This window comes from Taudactylus pleione, unplaced genomic scaffold (assembly GCF_031769625.1).
Source record: "Taudactylus pleione unplaced genomic scaffold, aTauple2 ptg000303l, whole genome shotgun sequence".
NCBI lineage: Eukaryota > Metazoa > Chordata > Amphibia > Anura > Myobatrachidae > Taudactylus > Taudactylus pleione.
In genome coordinates this window covers 3037360-3055097 of record NW_028284704.1, presented here as the reverse complement: position 1 = coordinate 3055097, position 17738 = coordinate 3037360, and the positions used below count along the sequence as shown (strand labels likewise).

At 42.8% G+C, this 17738-nt stretch overlaps 1 protein-coding gene across 1 annotated transcript in view; it reads right to left on the bottom strand.

Annotated features, from left to right (window-relative positions):
- EPHA3 (EPH receptor A3) overlaps positions 1-17738 on the bottom strand; it is a 409832-nt gene that overhangs the window by 105247 nt on the left and 286847 nt on the right. The window contains exons 6-7 of the mRNA XM_088442029.1: positions 13755-13879; positions 5019-5181 (exon numbers count right to left, since the gene is read on the bottom strand). Coding sequence (XP_088298155.1) covers positions 5019-5181; positions 13755-13879 — 288 coding nt within the window. The remainder of the gene's footprint in view (positions 1-5018; positions 5182-13754; positions 13880-17738) is intronic.

The window sequence follows — 17738 nt, the reverse complement described above, 5'->3', positions numbered from 1 at the left end:
GGTCGTGGTCCTCCAGCTGTTGTGGTCCTACAAGATGAGGACAACTTGCCCTTTTCTCATACAAATGCTGTATCAAACATAGAACGGGGGTATATGTCAAATTACCTTTCACATGTACCCTGATTTATGCTGGGTAGTGGCTATTACACAGATATACTGTGTTGACACACTACAACGTTTTTGAATTTTAATACACATAAAACCATGTACGAATTTGTCTATACTTTTTTTTTAGACTTTTCATACTATATGAGGGACTTTTCAAAAGATAACATCCCAATTAACCAGCAGAGGATACAAGTGTATTAGTATTAGCAAATCAAAACACAAATCTCTAATAAAAGGTCTAATGCCCTAAACGATCCAACAGATGTACAGTCCAGATGTATAAGTATGGGTGTGGAGTACAGTATACACAATAGACGCATCACATGTGATTGACAGCAGAAAAGGAGCTGACTCTGAACTTTTTGTACGTTTTGATCACAGAGAATTCCACAGGGACAGGGGGTTACTTCAAAACAATTTTAGCAAAAATCATGGTAACCACGATGAAGCTGATTTGACATATAAAACCATTTCAGGACTATTGTCCACTGCCTTTCTCTAGGAGGTTGAGACGGTTGTGTGCTATGGAAATGTAATATTTTTCTCCCCCACGTTTATAAATTGGAAGTAGTGCTAAAAACAGACCTTGAGAAACGTTGCAGACGATTTGCCAAATTTTGTAACAAATGTTTGCAACGCGATTATCATTTATGCAATTAAAAAACAATAACTTAGCAAAAACGTGAAGTTAAAGTAGGTATTATTCAAAAGAGAAAACCTGTATATAGAAGAAAAAAACAGGGATAGAGCAGGGAATGGCTGGGCTCCATTGCAAAATTTCAAATAGGGCGACCTAGACAATGTGGCCCTACTGCCGCCTGTTGACCATCACTGCTATAGCATTTTCCCTGAATCTGGGGGTCACCAAACATCATTTAGGGGTCATACACAGTTGAAGGGGTCGCCAGTTGGACAATTTATTTGAGAATGCAGCAATTTCATTGCAAGCAACAGTGGGTTAATGGACACCTTTGGTTTCCTGAAAACAGAGGTAACTGGGATGAATTACTATAGTCCCTGCCCACAGTAGACCAGGCAGACTGGCTGGAACTCACAGCAGTGTACAAGAAACAGTGCCGATGTTGAATGCAGTAATAGTTGGCTGGGTTAATGAGGTACTAAAAAAAATAATACAGTGTTGATGTCTCTTTAAATCATAAAAAGCTGGTCACATTTTTCAATAAATACAAAACCAGATCAGGCTATTGGCAACTACACTCAAAGCAAAAACAGTGTAAAATCTAACCGAAACCGCTAAACTTCGTTTATTTGCAACCCAATTAATTTTTAAACATTATTTTTGTTCTAGGTATGCATGCCAAGCCTTTACTCTGTTGTTGTGCTACGGATCACAACGTATAGTTAAAGAGTTATCCTTGTAAAAGAAAAAAAAAAAGTTTGAAATAAACTTTTATTTACAGTAACTACCAATTTAGCCATGTAAAAGAACAAGCATATAATCGACTATAATTTACATGTAAAAACACATGTGTAAATTAGGCCTGGAGACCAACACAGAATTGCTCTACGATGTGACTGTGGGTGGCATATTGTATTTCACTTATAATGTATGTTTACAGGAGTTTGTGTTAGGACATAGTTTTACATCCATTTACAGCTGGTGCTTTTCAACACTTGTGTAAGGAAAGAAGCACTCGGTTAGTTAACAAATGATGAATACTTCAGGCCTTTAGGCAAAAACTGTATATCTTAATGTATGAAATATAACATTTTCATCAGTCACATTTTATCTTTCATTGCAGTAATTAAAGCTATTTAACCGACTATTCTGACTATAACTAGAACAGCCTAGCAATAGGACATCCTGCTACGCAATCCACTATATCCATTGTGGACAGGAAAACGTTTATTTGTATATAATGCTTTAACTGCTAGTATTATATATACAGTACTCGATTATTATACTGACTTATGATGCCATCTGTTAGTGTATATTATGATGAACAATGAAATATTATATTTGTATACATTTATAGTAGCGCATTTCTTAGTATCAGGCTTATCGAATTTAATGACCCTCCCAATTCCCATTTTTCGGGCGTGTTAGGGTGTCTAAAACGATGTCAATAGATGAACAGCCTCAGAGTATCTCAGGAAACTGTATGGGGAAAAAAAAATTTGCATTGGTTCTACTGAGGTCAAACCCCCCCAACAAATTAGCAATTTCAACTACATTTTGCACATGGTGTTAATATAGTAATAATTATTCGCCAACATTTTAACAAATACTCATGTAAACCGGTTCTGTTTTTGTTACCATGGAAAGACCACATGCAAAATGTTTTTGCAGTTGCATTCCTTTTTGGTCTGTTTTTGGCTCAATATTGTAGCCAGGGTTTTTATTGTGTTTTCTCGTGTGCTTTATATGCAGATTTCTATGCTGCATATTAAAGATATTTTCAAAATGACGAGACCCGAACGCTGCCAATAGAGGTCAAAATGCTGATTTTCATGCGCTTTGAAAAAAACATAACGATCATAAAGGTAACAACAGTTTTAACTTCTTGTTTTGTTTTAGAGTGATGACTAATTTTTATTGCTTGGCCATGGAAGCAGACGTTACCTCTCATCCCATATGCGGAGTTGATGAATGCTAACTTTGGGGGATTTAATGGATAATTTCATAAAAATGCCCCTTAAAGTCATTTAATATTATGGTAATTGTTTCTTCCCTGGCTTTTATCATGTCACATTCTTACATCTATCTTCCTTTTCTTTTTTACCTTTTTTTTATTAAATGTTTGAAACCTCTTTCAGAGAGTAACACATGCTTGTTGAAAAATACTTATACAGGATTTATTCTGTATGCTTCTTTTTTTTTTTTTTTTTACTGCCCTCAGATGTAATAGACTGTTAAGGTGTGTATGACAATAAAATGATATAAAACAAAAATACACCTCTGGGATAAACAGTAGGGTATAAAATTGCACCTGTACTTCTGCAAAATATTGCTGAGTAGTCTATGAATCTGACAAGCCAGTTACGTTATGATATTTAAGTCATGCCGTTATATATTTCTGTTTTTTTCTTTGATAATAAAAAGCGTAATGCGTATATTCTGAGTGTGACTGTGGTTATATCTGCATGCAGAATGCAACGTTACAGTGTAACCGGCGTTGACACTGTAATGTAGCACAGGGTTAGGATACCGACACTTGTTGGTCGGTAAGCTAAGACTCCCCCTCTCTCTACCCTAACCCTCCCTCCCTAGTGCCTACACTGAACATCCCCCTCCCCGCACCCTAAATCTAACCCTCCCCCTTAGTGCCTAAACCTCCCCACCTAGTGCCTACACTGAACATCCCCCTTAGTGCCTAACCCTATCCCTCCCCCTAGTGCCTAACCCTATCCCTCCCCCTAGTGCCTAACCCTATCCCTCCCCCTAGTGCCTAACCCTATCCCTCCCCCTAGTGCCTAACCCTAAGCCTACCCCTCCTCCCAACCCCGATACTTACCTTCGATATCCCGGCAATCGGGATGCCGGTGCCAGGATTGCGGCGCCGGTAATGTAAGCGCGGGGATGCTGAACGTATCCCATGCCACATATCACTTTATTCAGCATAAGCTGCATGTGCGCGCTATTCACATAAACATATTTCATGGGAATTTATAGATATCAACAATAACAGTTGTTGTTGTTAATACATGGGAAAAAGTTGCACGAAAAGACACTTGGCGCTACCGAGGCGCGACTAGAAGAGCTGTTTAACGTGCAAGGAGGCTAGATGTACAGTATATGGACACATTTGTATCACTCTGAAGCTCTAAAACTGTTTGGGTTTTTGGAACTTATCTCCATACATTGCAGGGGAATGCTGTGAACTTGTGCCAGATGCAGGAGACACTGATGTATATGTAGTATTATGTAAAGTATGTATTATGTAGTATGAGACCATACATTACTATCAAGGCTGTAACTACGGGTGTACGAGTGGTGTCGGCGCCCAGGGCACAGGTACTGTCACTGCCTCATGGCACCTGCATTTGGCTTGTAGGGTGCCTGGAAAGGTACCCTGCAGCCAGCAGCAATGCTCGGAGCTGCGGACTCTCCAGACAAGGCTTTACTTTCTGCAGCAGGCTGCACGGGGCGGCACAGAGCCCTGCTCCGGGGCTGATTACTATAACTTGTTACTTGTCTTTCTTTAACTGCATGACATGTATGGCACTAGCTACGTTGCTCATTCCTACAGCTGTCAGCCAAAGAGCTAGTGGGACGAAATTTTGATATTTGTATGAAAAAGTACCCAACATCGCCAGTCCTACAGGGAACCATCAGCAGCAAAAAGGGGAGACAGCTAGATAGCAATAGTGCTATCACCAGCATCACTATCACTAGTGTAGCCCAATCCATAAGCACTGGGTAAGTATGTAAGTGTACAAGTAAGCCACTAAAATTCCTGTACCGGAACACTCATTGCTGAGTGCGCTCCACAAACGGACTAGACTATAGAGTTCTTAAAACTCCTCCTAACTACTGCATGTCCTTTATGTCTATGAGTCTACTTCTACTTTATAGAACTGAGCAGTAAATATACCTCCTGGACTGACTACCCATACTAGTATATGTTATGTCCTGAATGCCAGATACTGTAATTAAAACATTGTCCAAAAAAGGCTACCATGTCAATATCATTACCCAGATATTAGAGTTCAAGAAATGGCTAGGCTGATTTGCATATATTGCTTTATTATTAATAATAATGATAATAAAAAATAGACTAGCTCCCATACTATACCCAGCCTCAACACTGCAGCATTGTGTATGTGGTATACATGAGTGTACTGTATTACAGTGTACCACATATTGCTCTCTCATATCCTGGGGCACCACCCTGAGAGGAGCTAATAATATATAGATAAAGTGGTGTACGGAACACACAGATACGTACAGTCAGGACTTGTTTCAAACTCAAACTTCCGGCTGTTTGATCCATATCCGGCCGCAGTCCTGGCTCGAATTTGGAATATATACGTAGTATCAGGCTTAAGACCGGTGATGGTCACGTTGGTACCGCGGGCTCTCAGGATGGTGTAACTAGTTTCCTGTTCCTGCTTTTGAAAGCAAATATTTTTTGTTAAAATCAATACAAACAACATATTACAGTGTATCTAATGCAATACAAAGTAGAGCTGCTTATTTTGTGAGTTGAACCAATATTCACGAGACTATAGGCAATGGATTCACTATGAAGTGGTGACATCATTACTTTGTGTTTCACACCTCAGTGATGTCACCAAATCCAGGAGAATACATTTTTATCATAAGCTGATCAATACAAAATTAAATCAAGACCCATTAGGTATCTAGACATTTGTATTACTATCATAGCGCTTATACGGTGTCCTTAAAATTTAAAGCCAGTTGGTGTTATGGTTAGCATTCCTGTCTCACAGCACTAAGGCCCTGGGTTCAATTCCAGCCATGGCCCTTACTATCTGGAGTGCTGGCGTGGGTGTCCTTCAGGTATTCTGGTTTCCTCCCACAATCCAAAAATATACTGGTGCAGTAGCTTAATCGGCTCCAGACAAAACTTAACTTTAGTGTGTGTGTGCACATGTGGTAGGGAATATAGGGGTTGGGTATGAAATCCTGGCTGTCTGGATGTGATTAGGTATGAAATACCGCCGGCCGCATGGCCGGAGGTTTGATTCCCGGCAGCGGCAGCCCGACAGATGAACAGATCCCAGCAGCGGCAGCCCGACAGCGCTGGAAATCCCGATCGCCCTCAGGTAAGTAATAACTAACCTACCCTCCCTAACCCTCCTTAGGGGTGCCTAACCCTAACCTCCCCCCAAGTGCCTAACCCTAATCCCCCCTCTTAGTGCCTAACCCCCCTTCCCCGCTGCCTAAACCTAAGTCCCCCGGGGGGGTGCCTAACCCTAACCCTCCCTCCCCTTGCCTAATCCTAACCCTCCCAGGGAGCTGCCTAACCCTAAGTCCCCCCCGGATGCGCTAAACCTAACCCTCTTCCCCCACGGCTGTCTGCTCGTGGCGCCCGGCATCCGATCAGGATGCCGGGCGCCTGTCTCCTGGCGTCGGGAAAATGACAGGCGTCTAGATATAGACTCCTGTCATTTAGCCCACGCCGGGATAAAGTAGTCGGGAAGCCGGCTGTCAGGATCACGTCAGCCGGTTTCCTGATTGCATCCCGTCTGGATGCCGCTGGTCAGAATACTGACACCTATAGGAACGAACGGTAAGTATTTTCTTAACCCCTACCTTAACCCTCCCTCCCCGGTGCCTAACCCTAACCCCCCCCCTAGTGCCTAAGCCTATCCTCCCCCTCCCTGCACCCTAAACCTAACACCCCCTCCCCGGGGTCTAAACCTAACCTCCTCCCCTAGCGCCTAAACCTAACCTCCCCCTCCCCGCACCCTAATCCTAACACTCCCTCCCCGGTGCCTAACCCTCCCCCTAGTGCCTAACCTTAGCCCTGGTACCTAACCCTAACCTCCCCCTAACACCCCGATACTTTCGGGATACCGACGGTCAGGATACTAGTGCCGGGATCCCGACTTGTCATCCCGGAATATAAATTGTAAGCTCCACTAGAGCAGGGACTGGTGTGAATGGCAAAATACTCTCTTTAAAGTGCTGCAGAATATAGTGTGTGCACTATATAAATAACCTTTAATAACTAAAGCCGTTGAACATATGAAACTAGAAGACAGAGGAGGTGATCTTTCCAAAAAACTAACCTGTAGGGAGAGGTTTTGGATTTATAGACTGGGCACTCGCACCGTCAGGTCTTAACAAGTGTTTAGAAATCTCTCCTTTTACTGATTAATCCAACAGATGATCTTATTTTAATAACTGTTTTTATGTTTGTTTTGTATGTATTTTATACATTAAATTGTCCTAAAGCTGGTCAGACATATGTATTTGTTTTAATACACATACGCATGCTGATACACTATTGCATTAATCTTGTTTTAAATGATCAATTCCTTCCTCTAAAATATGCTAATGTGTTTTTAAAAAGGGAGCATGTTCTATGTAGGAAAGGGGGATTTTATTTTCCTATTTTAAAAACATGTTTGAGCTTTTTCATATATTGATTTTGCTATCTACGCTGTTCTGTATTATTGCGCAGTCCCTTTATTGTCTCCGGTTTATGTTTATGGCGGTCCTAGCAAAGATGGAGCTGTCCATGCTGCTGGCAGACGATAAATAATAACTGAATTTGGTAAAGATGGTGCTGGATACATGGCGTCTGCCAAAAATTTGAACTACATTAAAATGGCACCAAGAATATCAAAACTATATCAACTATATCAGGAATGATTATATGAACTGACTGGATATTATTTTTGCATGTGGCCCTCTGTTCTCTAGAGGAGAAGGGCTGAGGTGGAAATCACTGTTTAGTTTGCTACCTATAAATAAGAGCTGTTGGTCCAACAATCATTCACCCTCTGAGGAAGTCTATGAAATACAGAGCGAGCGCACTATGTATGAGTAGTTGTGTATGGTCACCGGTGTATTTGGGAACAGTGATAGAGGCTGCAGCTTACCCTGTCTTTCCCTATGCTGTTCCTCAGATGGGCCTGCAGTGTTCAACTACTCATAAAGGTCTATAAACATTATATATTCTATTTCCCTATTAAGGCCCATATTCAATTTGAGGCAAAAGGCCGTTTTTTTGCGTGTTTTTGGCGGAAACTTTTCGTCAATGACGTCATTTTCGCCTGTTTTGATTTTACTTCGTATTCAATTTGGAAGACTTTTCGCCTAGGCGGAAAGTCAATGCAATGTAATAGGCGGAAAAGTTTTGCCTATGAATAGCAGGCGGAAAAAAGTGCAGAATTGGGGTTTTGGGGTACAACATTGCGGGAACCCCCATGCAGCCTTCAGACAGTCCCCCAAAGGTAAACTGTGTCAAATTGTTTTTTTAAAAGACTTAAGAACACCCTAAAAAATTGAATTTGGGAGCGAAAAAAAAAATGTTGGGGGACAAAGTTAAAAACTAGCGAACTTGACTCTGGGGGGGTCCCAAGTATGTCCAAGGTGTTTTTTTAGCAACTTTAAAATATGCTGGCCCCCATTTTCAAGTACCCCAAATTTGCTGGGTTAAGTTATTTTCTGCAAAAAAACCTTGTGAATACTATTCTGCACCACGTATACAAAATCGCTATTAAGCAGCTATTGAGCCCGGTTAAAAACAACAAATACCTTTAGCAAGCCAAATCGGGGGGTACCATAGGGAACCCCCATGTCAGAGCATCTTTTGGGGGGTGTCAGGCTGATTTCCCCAAATCTGACAGTACTTTCCGCTTGTTTAAGTTTCGCCTGGTCCCGTTTTCGCCTACTTTCAAATTGAAGCCCTGATTCAGACCCACTCGCAAGCGGCTGTCCGCTCGCAAGTGGGTCGATGTTGTTCACTGAGCATGCGCACGACGGCGGGAGCTCCGTCGTGCGCATGCGCCAGACGCGACGAGCGAAGGACTTTCCTTCGCTCGTTGTCTCTGATCAAAGGGGGCGTGCTGTCGATGTTGATTGACAGCACGCCCCCTTTGGTGGGCGTGCCAGGGGCGTGCCTTCCTGACGGGGGCGTTCCCAAGGGAACGCCTACCGTCAGAAGCCGGCCCACTGACATCACTAGTGATGTCAGTGGGAGTGATTTTGGCTCTGATAGAGCCAAAATCACTCCGGGCCTTGCGGTTGAAAAACTCAACCGCAGGCTCCGGCTCGCAGTGGCGAAGGTCAAGACCATCGCAGCCATCAAACTGCACGGTCGTATAGGCTGTGGGTGGTGACCCACAGCTATACGAGTGTACAGGAGGACGCTCCATAATTATGGAGGGCGGCCCTCATTCAGAGCGTGCGCTCTGCTCAGAGTGTACGGCTCTGAATGAGGGCCTGAATACGGTGATACGCGGGCACGCGTGAGATACTTTTCCGCCTGCAAAACAGGTGAAGTAGGCGAAAAGTCCGGGGAGGCGAAAAAGTATCGTGGGTCAGCTCAAATTGAATACGACTCTAATTCTTCTTCTTCTTCTGTCTATTCTGTCACTTTATTCCATCTATATTTTTATTAATTTTATTTTTACCTTTTACTGACAATATGGGGGTAAATTTACTAAGATTCGATTTGGTCACGATTTTTCCCGTTTTTCAACTCGGATTGGATCGATCAAAAACGGCCGTTTTTTTTTACAAAAAAAAATCGTGAATTTTCCAAGCTCCCGGTTTTGACAGGATCATTTTGATTGATGGCGTATTTGGTCGATCCTGTGCAATTTGAAGTCCCGATTTAAACAGCCGAATTTCTCTCCTGAACAAGCAGGCTGTACATATCAGTGAAATATGTGCAGACTGTTGTTTTTTATTTTTAGGGTTAATTTTTTTTTTTTCAAATGATGTGAGGTCCCCCCCCAAAGGGCTAACCAGCCCCGGACTTGCCAGCCTTTCCTGGTACCCAAAATTACGGGGAACAAAACGTGTAAGGTTCCATGGTAAATTACGTACCAGCACCAGGCTGCAGGACCAGTCCTGATTTTAATTATAGGGGTCAAAAAATGCGTAGGGGTCCCCCTATAATTAAAACCAGCACCGAATCCTTTCTAGCTGGGAGCTGATGCCACAGCCAGGGAAGCCCGTTCACCGGGCCCCCCCAGCCGCAGCATCATTCCTGACCACTGGTCAGCCCAGGCCAGGGATCCCTGGGGAGTTGGGGACCCCCACAATAAAGGGGTCCCCCTCTCCAGTGCACCCCTGGCCTAGGCTGATAGCCCTAGGCTATCCCCGCTACCCTAGGGCGGTGGGTGGCGGGTTGATAGTGTATGTACTGTGTAAAAAATGGATTTAACAACATTGTCTTTACAGTGGAACTACAAGTCCCAGCAAGCCTCCCCCGCATGCTGGTACTTGGAGAACCACAAGTACCAGCATGCAGGGCCTGGGCTGACTAGTGGTCGGAACTGATTCTGCGGCTAGGGGGCCCGGTGAAAGGGCTCCCCCGGCTGTGGCATCAGCCCCCAGCTAGAAAGGGTCCAGGGCTGGTTTTAATCATAGGGGGACCCTATACGCAATTTTTTTCCCTTTATAATTAAAATCAGGACTGGCCCTGCAGCCTGGTGCTGGTACCTAATGGACGGTGGAACCCTACACGTTTTGTTCCCCATAATTTTAGGTACCAGGACAGGCTGGCAAGTCCAGGGCTGGTTAGCCTTTTGGGGGGGGGACCCCACATAATTTTTTTTTAAATTAACCCTTACAACACATGTTCCATTCAGAAACATACACAAATCACACTGATTTGTGTATGTTGAATCATGGCAACTCGCAGCTCAGGAGGTGGTGCATTGAAAACTTCTATTGAGTATTTGTAAAACAGGCGACTTTAGCAAAACGAGTAATGGTAAATTCCTGATTTGTATGAAATAAGTGAAAAGTACTTCCGAATTGAGCCGATTGTGATAAAATTTCTATTGTTCAAAAAGGCCGAATTTGCGGCATTAAACCACCCGATTTCAAGCCGAAAAAATTAAGAAATCACCCGACTTTAATGATAGTTAATTCCCGATTTGCAAACTAGTGATATTATCGGGACCAACACGGATCTTAGTAAATTTACCCCTATTAGTCATTACACATGTTAAGCACCATATATAGTGCACTTGTTCAGTACTTCATAAATTGTTTGCTTGATATCTAATCCAGCGTTTTTCAACCACTGTGCTGCGACACACTAGTGTGCTGTGAGCGGTTCTCAGGTATGCCGCCAGAGATCTGCCCTGCCCACCAGTGCACATCCTTGTCACCAGTTTATCTTAAAACTGGGTAGCGCTGGGCTCTTCTGGGTTGCTCAGACGCGGGCCGGGCCGTGACCTTTGTTCTGTTGTATGGAGATGCGGCGTGACATCATAGGTCACGCATGCCGCATTGCTCTCCCTCCTGCCTGCACAGTGCTCTCTGCTCTGCAGTGAGCGATTAAGCAAGAGACTCTTTCCACTGCAGCAACTCCCACCACTGAGGGCCGGGGACAACTGTAATCTTTTTTTTTTTAAAAGATAGGGGCCGATGTGTTTAATTTTGTTCTGTGGGGGCCATTGTGACTGTGGTTCTTCTTTTAGGGCCACTGTTTTTGTGTCTTTTATTGTTTTTTTCTGTGGGGGCCATTGTGACGGGGCCATTGTGATTGGTTTTTTTTTCCTACTTGGCAGTTTTAACATTTTGTTTAAGGTGCCGTGAGTTAAAAAAGGTTGAAAATCATTAATTTAATCTAATATCTAGAACTGAGCTGCAATCCACTATACATCAGTGCAAGTGAGGAAGTGTGATATAGACGAAACGCGTTGGGTTTCCAGTAACACTCACAGCATCAATTGATTCTTTTCAGATACACCTTTGATGTCACCTTTGATGAGGTATTTAGAGAAGCCTTTTGTTTTATACCTACAGTATATGTACAAGCAATTTGTTATTTTTTAGAATTACATATGTGTGTACAATAGTACGCTATGGTGATTGTTTTATACTGAAGTATATAGTTTCTTTCATAAAAGCACACAAATGCTTCTCTCCAGCATTTTTAATGTCTTTTCATTTCGCTTGTCATATTCCTGCAGCCCCCATAGGTAGCAATGGAGGCTGTGCAGGTACAGTACTTATAATGATGAGAGAAGTTTTTTGTTTTCTCATCTTTTATTCAAAACATAACACCATGGGGGAGATGTACCAAGCCTTGAAAAGTGATAAAGTGGAGAGCGATAAAGTACCAACCAATCAGCTCCTAACTGTCATTTGTGAAACACAGCCTGTAAAGATGTGAGTTAGGAGCTGATTGGTTGGTACTTTATCTCTCACCACGTTATCAATTTTCAAGGCTCTACATCTCCCCGCATCTCTGGATGGCGTTATGTGTGCCCTTAAGAGCAATGCGCAATCGGTAAATGGCTGATTGTGTTTTGCGCATGTGCGACAAGTAATACCATAAATGTGCAGCATGAAATCGGCTACAGATTGCGTGCCCTTGCCTAACCTCATAGGCTCGTGTGTGTGTAATGCACAAAGAGTGAAAAAGAGGCTTTGCGTCAGCTTAACGCTGATGTCGGGCTGCCAATACCAAAAGTAGATTTACTTATGTCTTCTTCAGGGGTGCTGTTTTAGTAAATAGAGAGAAAAGTGATGATACTTTGTATACAAAATACAGCGAAGTTAAATAATAAAAAAAAAAACGTACAGTAATTATTTTTGTATCACTGTATTTTTACTAAACGCCATAAGCCGATTATTGTTGAATATTGGTTCAGCCTACAAAATATCTGTCTGCACTGTGAGATGGCAATTTTTTTTTTATTCTATTGGTTACAACACAAACATATATTTTTATCTTTAATCCATACATGTTCAGTTATGGTTTTCAGCTGCTTGTTAGGACAGGATATTTAACATTTGAAACATATTATTGTAACCCTGATACCGTTGTTTGAAGTTTAAAATATCTGGTAATTAGTTTAAGCCATCAGATAATTCACTTTTAAAGCAGTATAAACTTTTGTGATGTTTAAATGTAAAAGTTTGACTAAGATTCCAGCGACGCTTGCACAGTCCATAAATCCTGCGGTTTCTGGAAATCCTGGATATCATATGTTAATGTAGACCAATGATACATGATAGTGTTTAAGGATCTCTCATTCTGCCCTGGTTCAATTTATAGATAAGCACTGGGGATATTAAAATTGGCATTATACCGTCTCCTGCTACCACTGTAGTCCATTATGATATTATAGTATGAGAGAAATATTTTTATTTAGCCTAACAGCAAATCAGGATGTCCTGCTCTAACAGACAGTTAGCAGGTATGTCTGCCACTGTACATAAGCATCAGTAGTGCCGGATTAACAACAGGGCAGTCACACAGGGGCCCCTCACACACAACTACATGCCTAGCGTAGGGGGCATTCCGACATATGTGACCTGGCTTCATTGTGGCATAATGTGAACTGTAGCACTAGAGTTTGGTGCTGAGAGTTATACTTTTTAATACCATATCATATTGGTAGGGGCCCCCACAAGTAAGTTGTTATGGGGCCCCACAAATGATACTCTGATCCTAAGTATCAGATACACTTATAGGAGGTTACCCTGCTTCATATGACTAATTGATAGGCTTTTATACTGTATGCCCTTTTAACATTTTCACTAAATACATAACTTCAAATTGTTATGTATTGTATAAATTTGTTGTTCAAGTTTAAATTCTGTTATCAACATAAAATGCGGTAGAGGTAGGCTCTACGCAGAAATCCTAATTAAAAGTGAAGTGATGACGTCATTGACCAATGATGTCACTAATCACCATTCATAAGGATATAAATCGAAGGAGTTAACTCCTATATTACTGTCACCTACGTTTAATACCAATACATAAACGGTTTAAAATATGCCACATACACTATAATCAATGGTTAACATTCACTGCACTTCACTAAACGTGATTAATAACATTGCATAGAAAGAAACTGCTAACTTTCAATGGATGTCTAAAATAGATTTTCTGTCCAGTAAGTAATCCTTTACACCAGTACATATCAGTAACACTTGGAAAGCTCAACAGGCTTATTCTTGGATAAAACAAAAGACTTCATTAATATCTTGCTGTTATAGCCTTTCTTCCCACCTTTTCATAGTACTTGACCTCATAGTCCAAGATGATGCCATTTGGGTGTTCCGGCTCCTGCCAAGACAGGGCAATGCTGTTTCTTGATGTCAGGTCTTTTCTAATTACAGTGACAGGTGACGGAGCTGCCCAGGAAAGAAGACAGAAGAAAAAAAAGAAAAGAAAAGAATATTTATCATTGGCAAGTAGTAAGGGTTTTCATGTAATGGCTATTGAGTGTAGCTGGCCTGGTACCAAGAGCTAGCAGCTGAGTTAAGACTTGGTGCACTTATCTAGAAGCATGTTGGTCCTAGAGACAAATGAACTGACATTTTCTATTAGCAGTGTACTAGTGGCGAGCCAGAGAGCAGATGTTTCTAATATGCTCCTAGAATATAACCAATGAAAACACTTGCGCTATTAAAAGGCTAAAAAAGTAATAGAGATCTGCGAGCGTTGGTTCAGAAAGTACATTTAGAACCCTCACAGTGAACTTTGTTTTGAAGTGAGTGGTGATTTATTTGATATCTTTTAATGTTGACGTTCAAACCCGGGCACCGGAATTCTGATGCATGTTAATAATTATATAGTTATTTAAAAATAATGGGTGTCCTTAAATGCATACACTGTGCACTTTCATAATCGTTTATTTTTCATAAACCATTACTAATGTGTTCTTAAGTGACTTTCATTATTTGTGTGGTGAAAAGTTAACTTTCTTCAATAAGTGAAGGTTCTGGGTTTTTTTTTCTAAAGGGAAATTATTTTTTTCTCCAGCTTATTTGGCCCTGTGGCATTTGTATCACATCTAATGCTAAAATTATACGGAATAAATGTAATTGCCATCCTAGCAAAGTCGAGATATAATGTTCTACAACTGAAATACATGGCTCAGCTGTCATTCCAACCAGAGCCTTACTGTGTTCTCTTCCGTTGCCAAGATCCTGTGTTGGAAGCAGTGAGGGGCCAATTAATCAATATGGAGCAGTAAGGCTTTGCTGATTATTTCATAATTATTCAATAACATAATGCCGGGGCAGTTGAGCTGCCTTGATGGTACTGACCAAGAGCAGTCAATGTTAAATTACTGCTTTGCTGGGTCAGTCTCAGGTGATAAATACACCTCATATAATACAAATACATTAAAATATAAAGGGAAAAAAACTAAAAGTTTTGACCATTAAAAAATGCTTATTCATTAATTTTCGTATGTTGTCACTATCCTGAGCCAGCAGATGTTTCCCTTATAAATATCAATTAAAACGTTATATGTATAAAAAGTACAGATGTGCGGTTTGGTTTTCCTGAAAAACAAACACACCCGAAGTTTTGGGTTCCAAGTCTAATCAAGTCCTGACTCGGATCACTTTTGGGGTCCAGAGTAGAACAGAGGGTCTGATTTTAGAGCAGTACGCTCTGACCAGAGCGCTCGCTCTGAATCAGGGCCCTCCTACCTCAACTTGGAGCGGCCTTATGGACGCTCGCATAGCAGTGGGTTACCACCCACAGCTTATGCAAGCATCCATGATGATGTTCGCGATGTTCAAGACCATCGCGACCATCGGGCTTGCGACGGAGACCCTGCGGTATTGTCTCGCTGCCACAAGCCCTGGAGTGATTTTGGCTCTATCAGAGCCAAAATCACTCCCACTGACATCACTACTGATGTCAGTGGGGCCGGCTTCAGACGGTAGACGTTCCCATGTGAACGCCTCCGTCTGGCAGCAACGCCCCCGGCACGCCCACCAAAGGGGGTGTGCTGTCAATCAACATTGACAGCACGCCCCCTTTGGTGCGAGACCCGGAGCGACGGCTACCCCGTCGCTAGCCGGGTCTCGTGCATGCGCACGACAGAGCTCCCTCCGTCGTGCGCATGCGCATTTGGGTACCATCGACCCGCTTGTGAGCGTTCTGCGCTCTCGAGCGGGTCTGAATGAGACCCAGAGTCCCTTCTTGGGTCTGCTGTACGTTCGTAACTCTGATTTAAAAACTGAATCTCATGTTTAGATTGCTCTTAAACAATTCCAAATTACATGTCTTTAGCTGTTTTTATCAATTTTCAAAAATATCCAACACCAATTCCGAACCAAAACACTTGACGGTGGTTTTGCTGTAACCATAACATTTGCGGGTGGTTTTGCCAAAACCAAAACACGGGTGTCAGTGCACATCACTAATAAAAATAATAAATGTTTGCATCACTCCTTTAAACAGTGGACACAGGGTCTCATTCAGACCCGCTCGCAAGCGCCGATGTGCTCGCAAGCGGGTCGATGTAGAGGCCGCACTGCGCGTATGCAAGCCCCGGAGCGAGAGAGACATTCTCTCGCTCCGGGGCTTACTAAAAAAAGGGGCGGCTGTCGATGGTGATTGACAGCTTGTACCATTTTGTAGGCGGGGCGGGGGGGTGGCTTGCCAGACGGAGGCGTTCCCGACGGAACACTTGCCATTTGGGGGCGGCCCCACTGATATCACTCGTGATGTCAGTGGTGAGCCTCCGGCTCTAATAGAGTCGAAAGCTCACTGGGGCTTGCGGAAGACGAGACCCTACCACAAGGGTCTCGTCACAAGCCCCGATGGTCGCGATGGTCTTGACCATCCCGACCATCAACCTGGCCCCGCTCACTAAAGCTGTGGGTGGTCAACCACAGCCTAGCGAGCGGCCAGGAGGCCGGGCCTGAAAACAGATGCGGCTGTCCTCATTCAGAGCGAGCACTTGCATTTTGCGAGCGCCTCTGAATGAGGTCTACAGTTCAATAGAGTTATAAAAATATTTATCTTATACATACTTACCTGCTCTCCCAGAATCTGCAGTAGACTCCAGATTTTTGGAGGAGTCCCCCAAGCTTCTGGAAGAGTAGTCGGCATTCCCACATCCGAGTGAAGTGGGCAGGATGGGAAGAATAATACCGGGAATCGTGGTTCGTGGGGAGGGGACAGGGCAGGATTTCCGGTATTATTCTCTCCATCCTGCCCATGTGCACTACTTGTTGCTACTAGCTAGACTTGCCCGGGCCAACCTATCTTGTCCCCATTTAATGTTAGGTCTTTTTGCCCTTCGAGCGTACAGTAATCCCTCCTAAACAAATACCTACTCTTCCAGGATGCAGGGAGATACTTGGATCTCCAGGGGAAAGAGGTGGTTAGGGTGTCGGATTCCCTCTACTGGAGTAGGCCAATCTCCCCCATGCCGGACACTTTCTGAATTAAGTAGACAGTCTGGAGACTTATCAATGCAGTTTGAGTTGAATCATGTATTGTGGCCCCACTTTACAGTGCCGAGAAGTGGGACTAGACGCAATTGCAGCAAAAACTGTCCCTCTGTGAAGGGACTCTCTATAATCAATAGACTGTAAAGAATCACAAATGAAATAAATAGCACCCCCTGTTGATCTTTTAATATTTGTCAGCCAGTATTAAATACACCTGTACACCAACTAGGAGATCTGGAAAACATGCACTGTTAGGGGTGCAATGCTATAGACCATCAATAGGGTAAATTATTAATATAGTATAATACACTATTCACTGCATAAGAAGACCAATATGTACATATATGCCCAGGGTAGTGCTAGGTTCTTCTGCTGCACCCCTAGACTCCCGGACTTGCTCCAATGCTCTGGAATGGTGCCTACATCTGAAATAAAAACATTTAGCTAAGGCAGGATGGCCCGACTGCCGCATATAATGGCTTACTGGGATCGCTGGTCTTGGATATGCTGGAATGATGCACATTATATTTTGTATGACACATTTTAAAGATGGTTAAGTGCTAATTATTCATGGACTGGCCACACTCACTCTAAAATCAAGCATTTGGAAACCCCCCTCTAAACATCCTGCGTTTGCCACTGTTTGCCATAGAGATGGTTCCAATTTAATATACATAACCTACTGCACCATTTACATTGCTCAGCACCCAACCCCGTAATCCCATTGGTCTAGACACAGAGGCCAATGTAACACTTCCAATGATGAAACTCCAGCTAAGGTGTTGAATGTTAT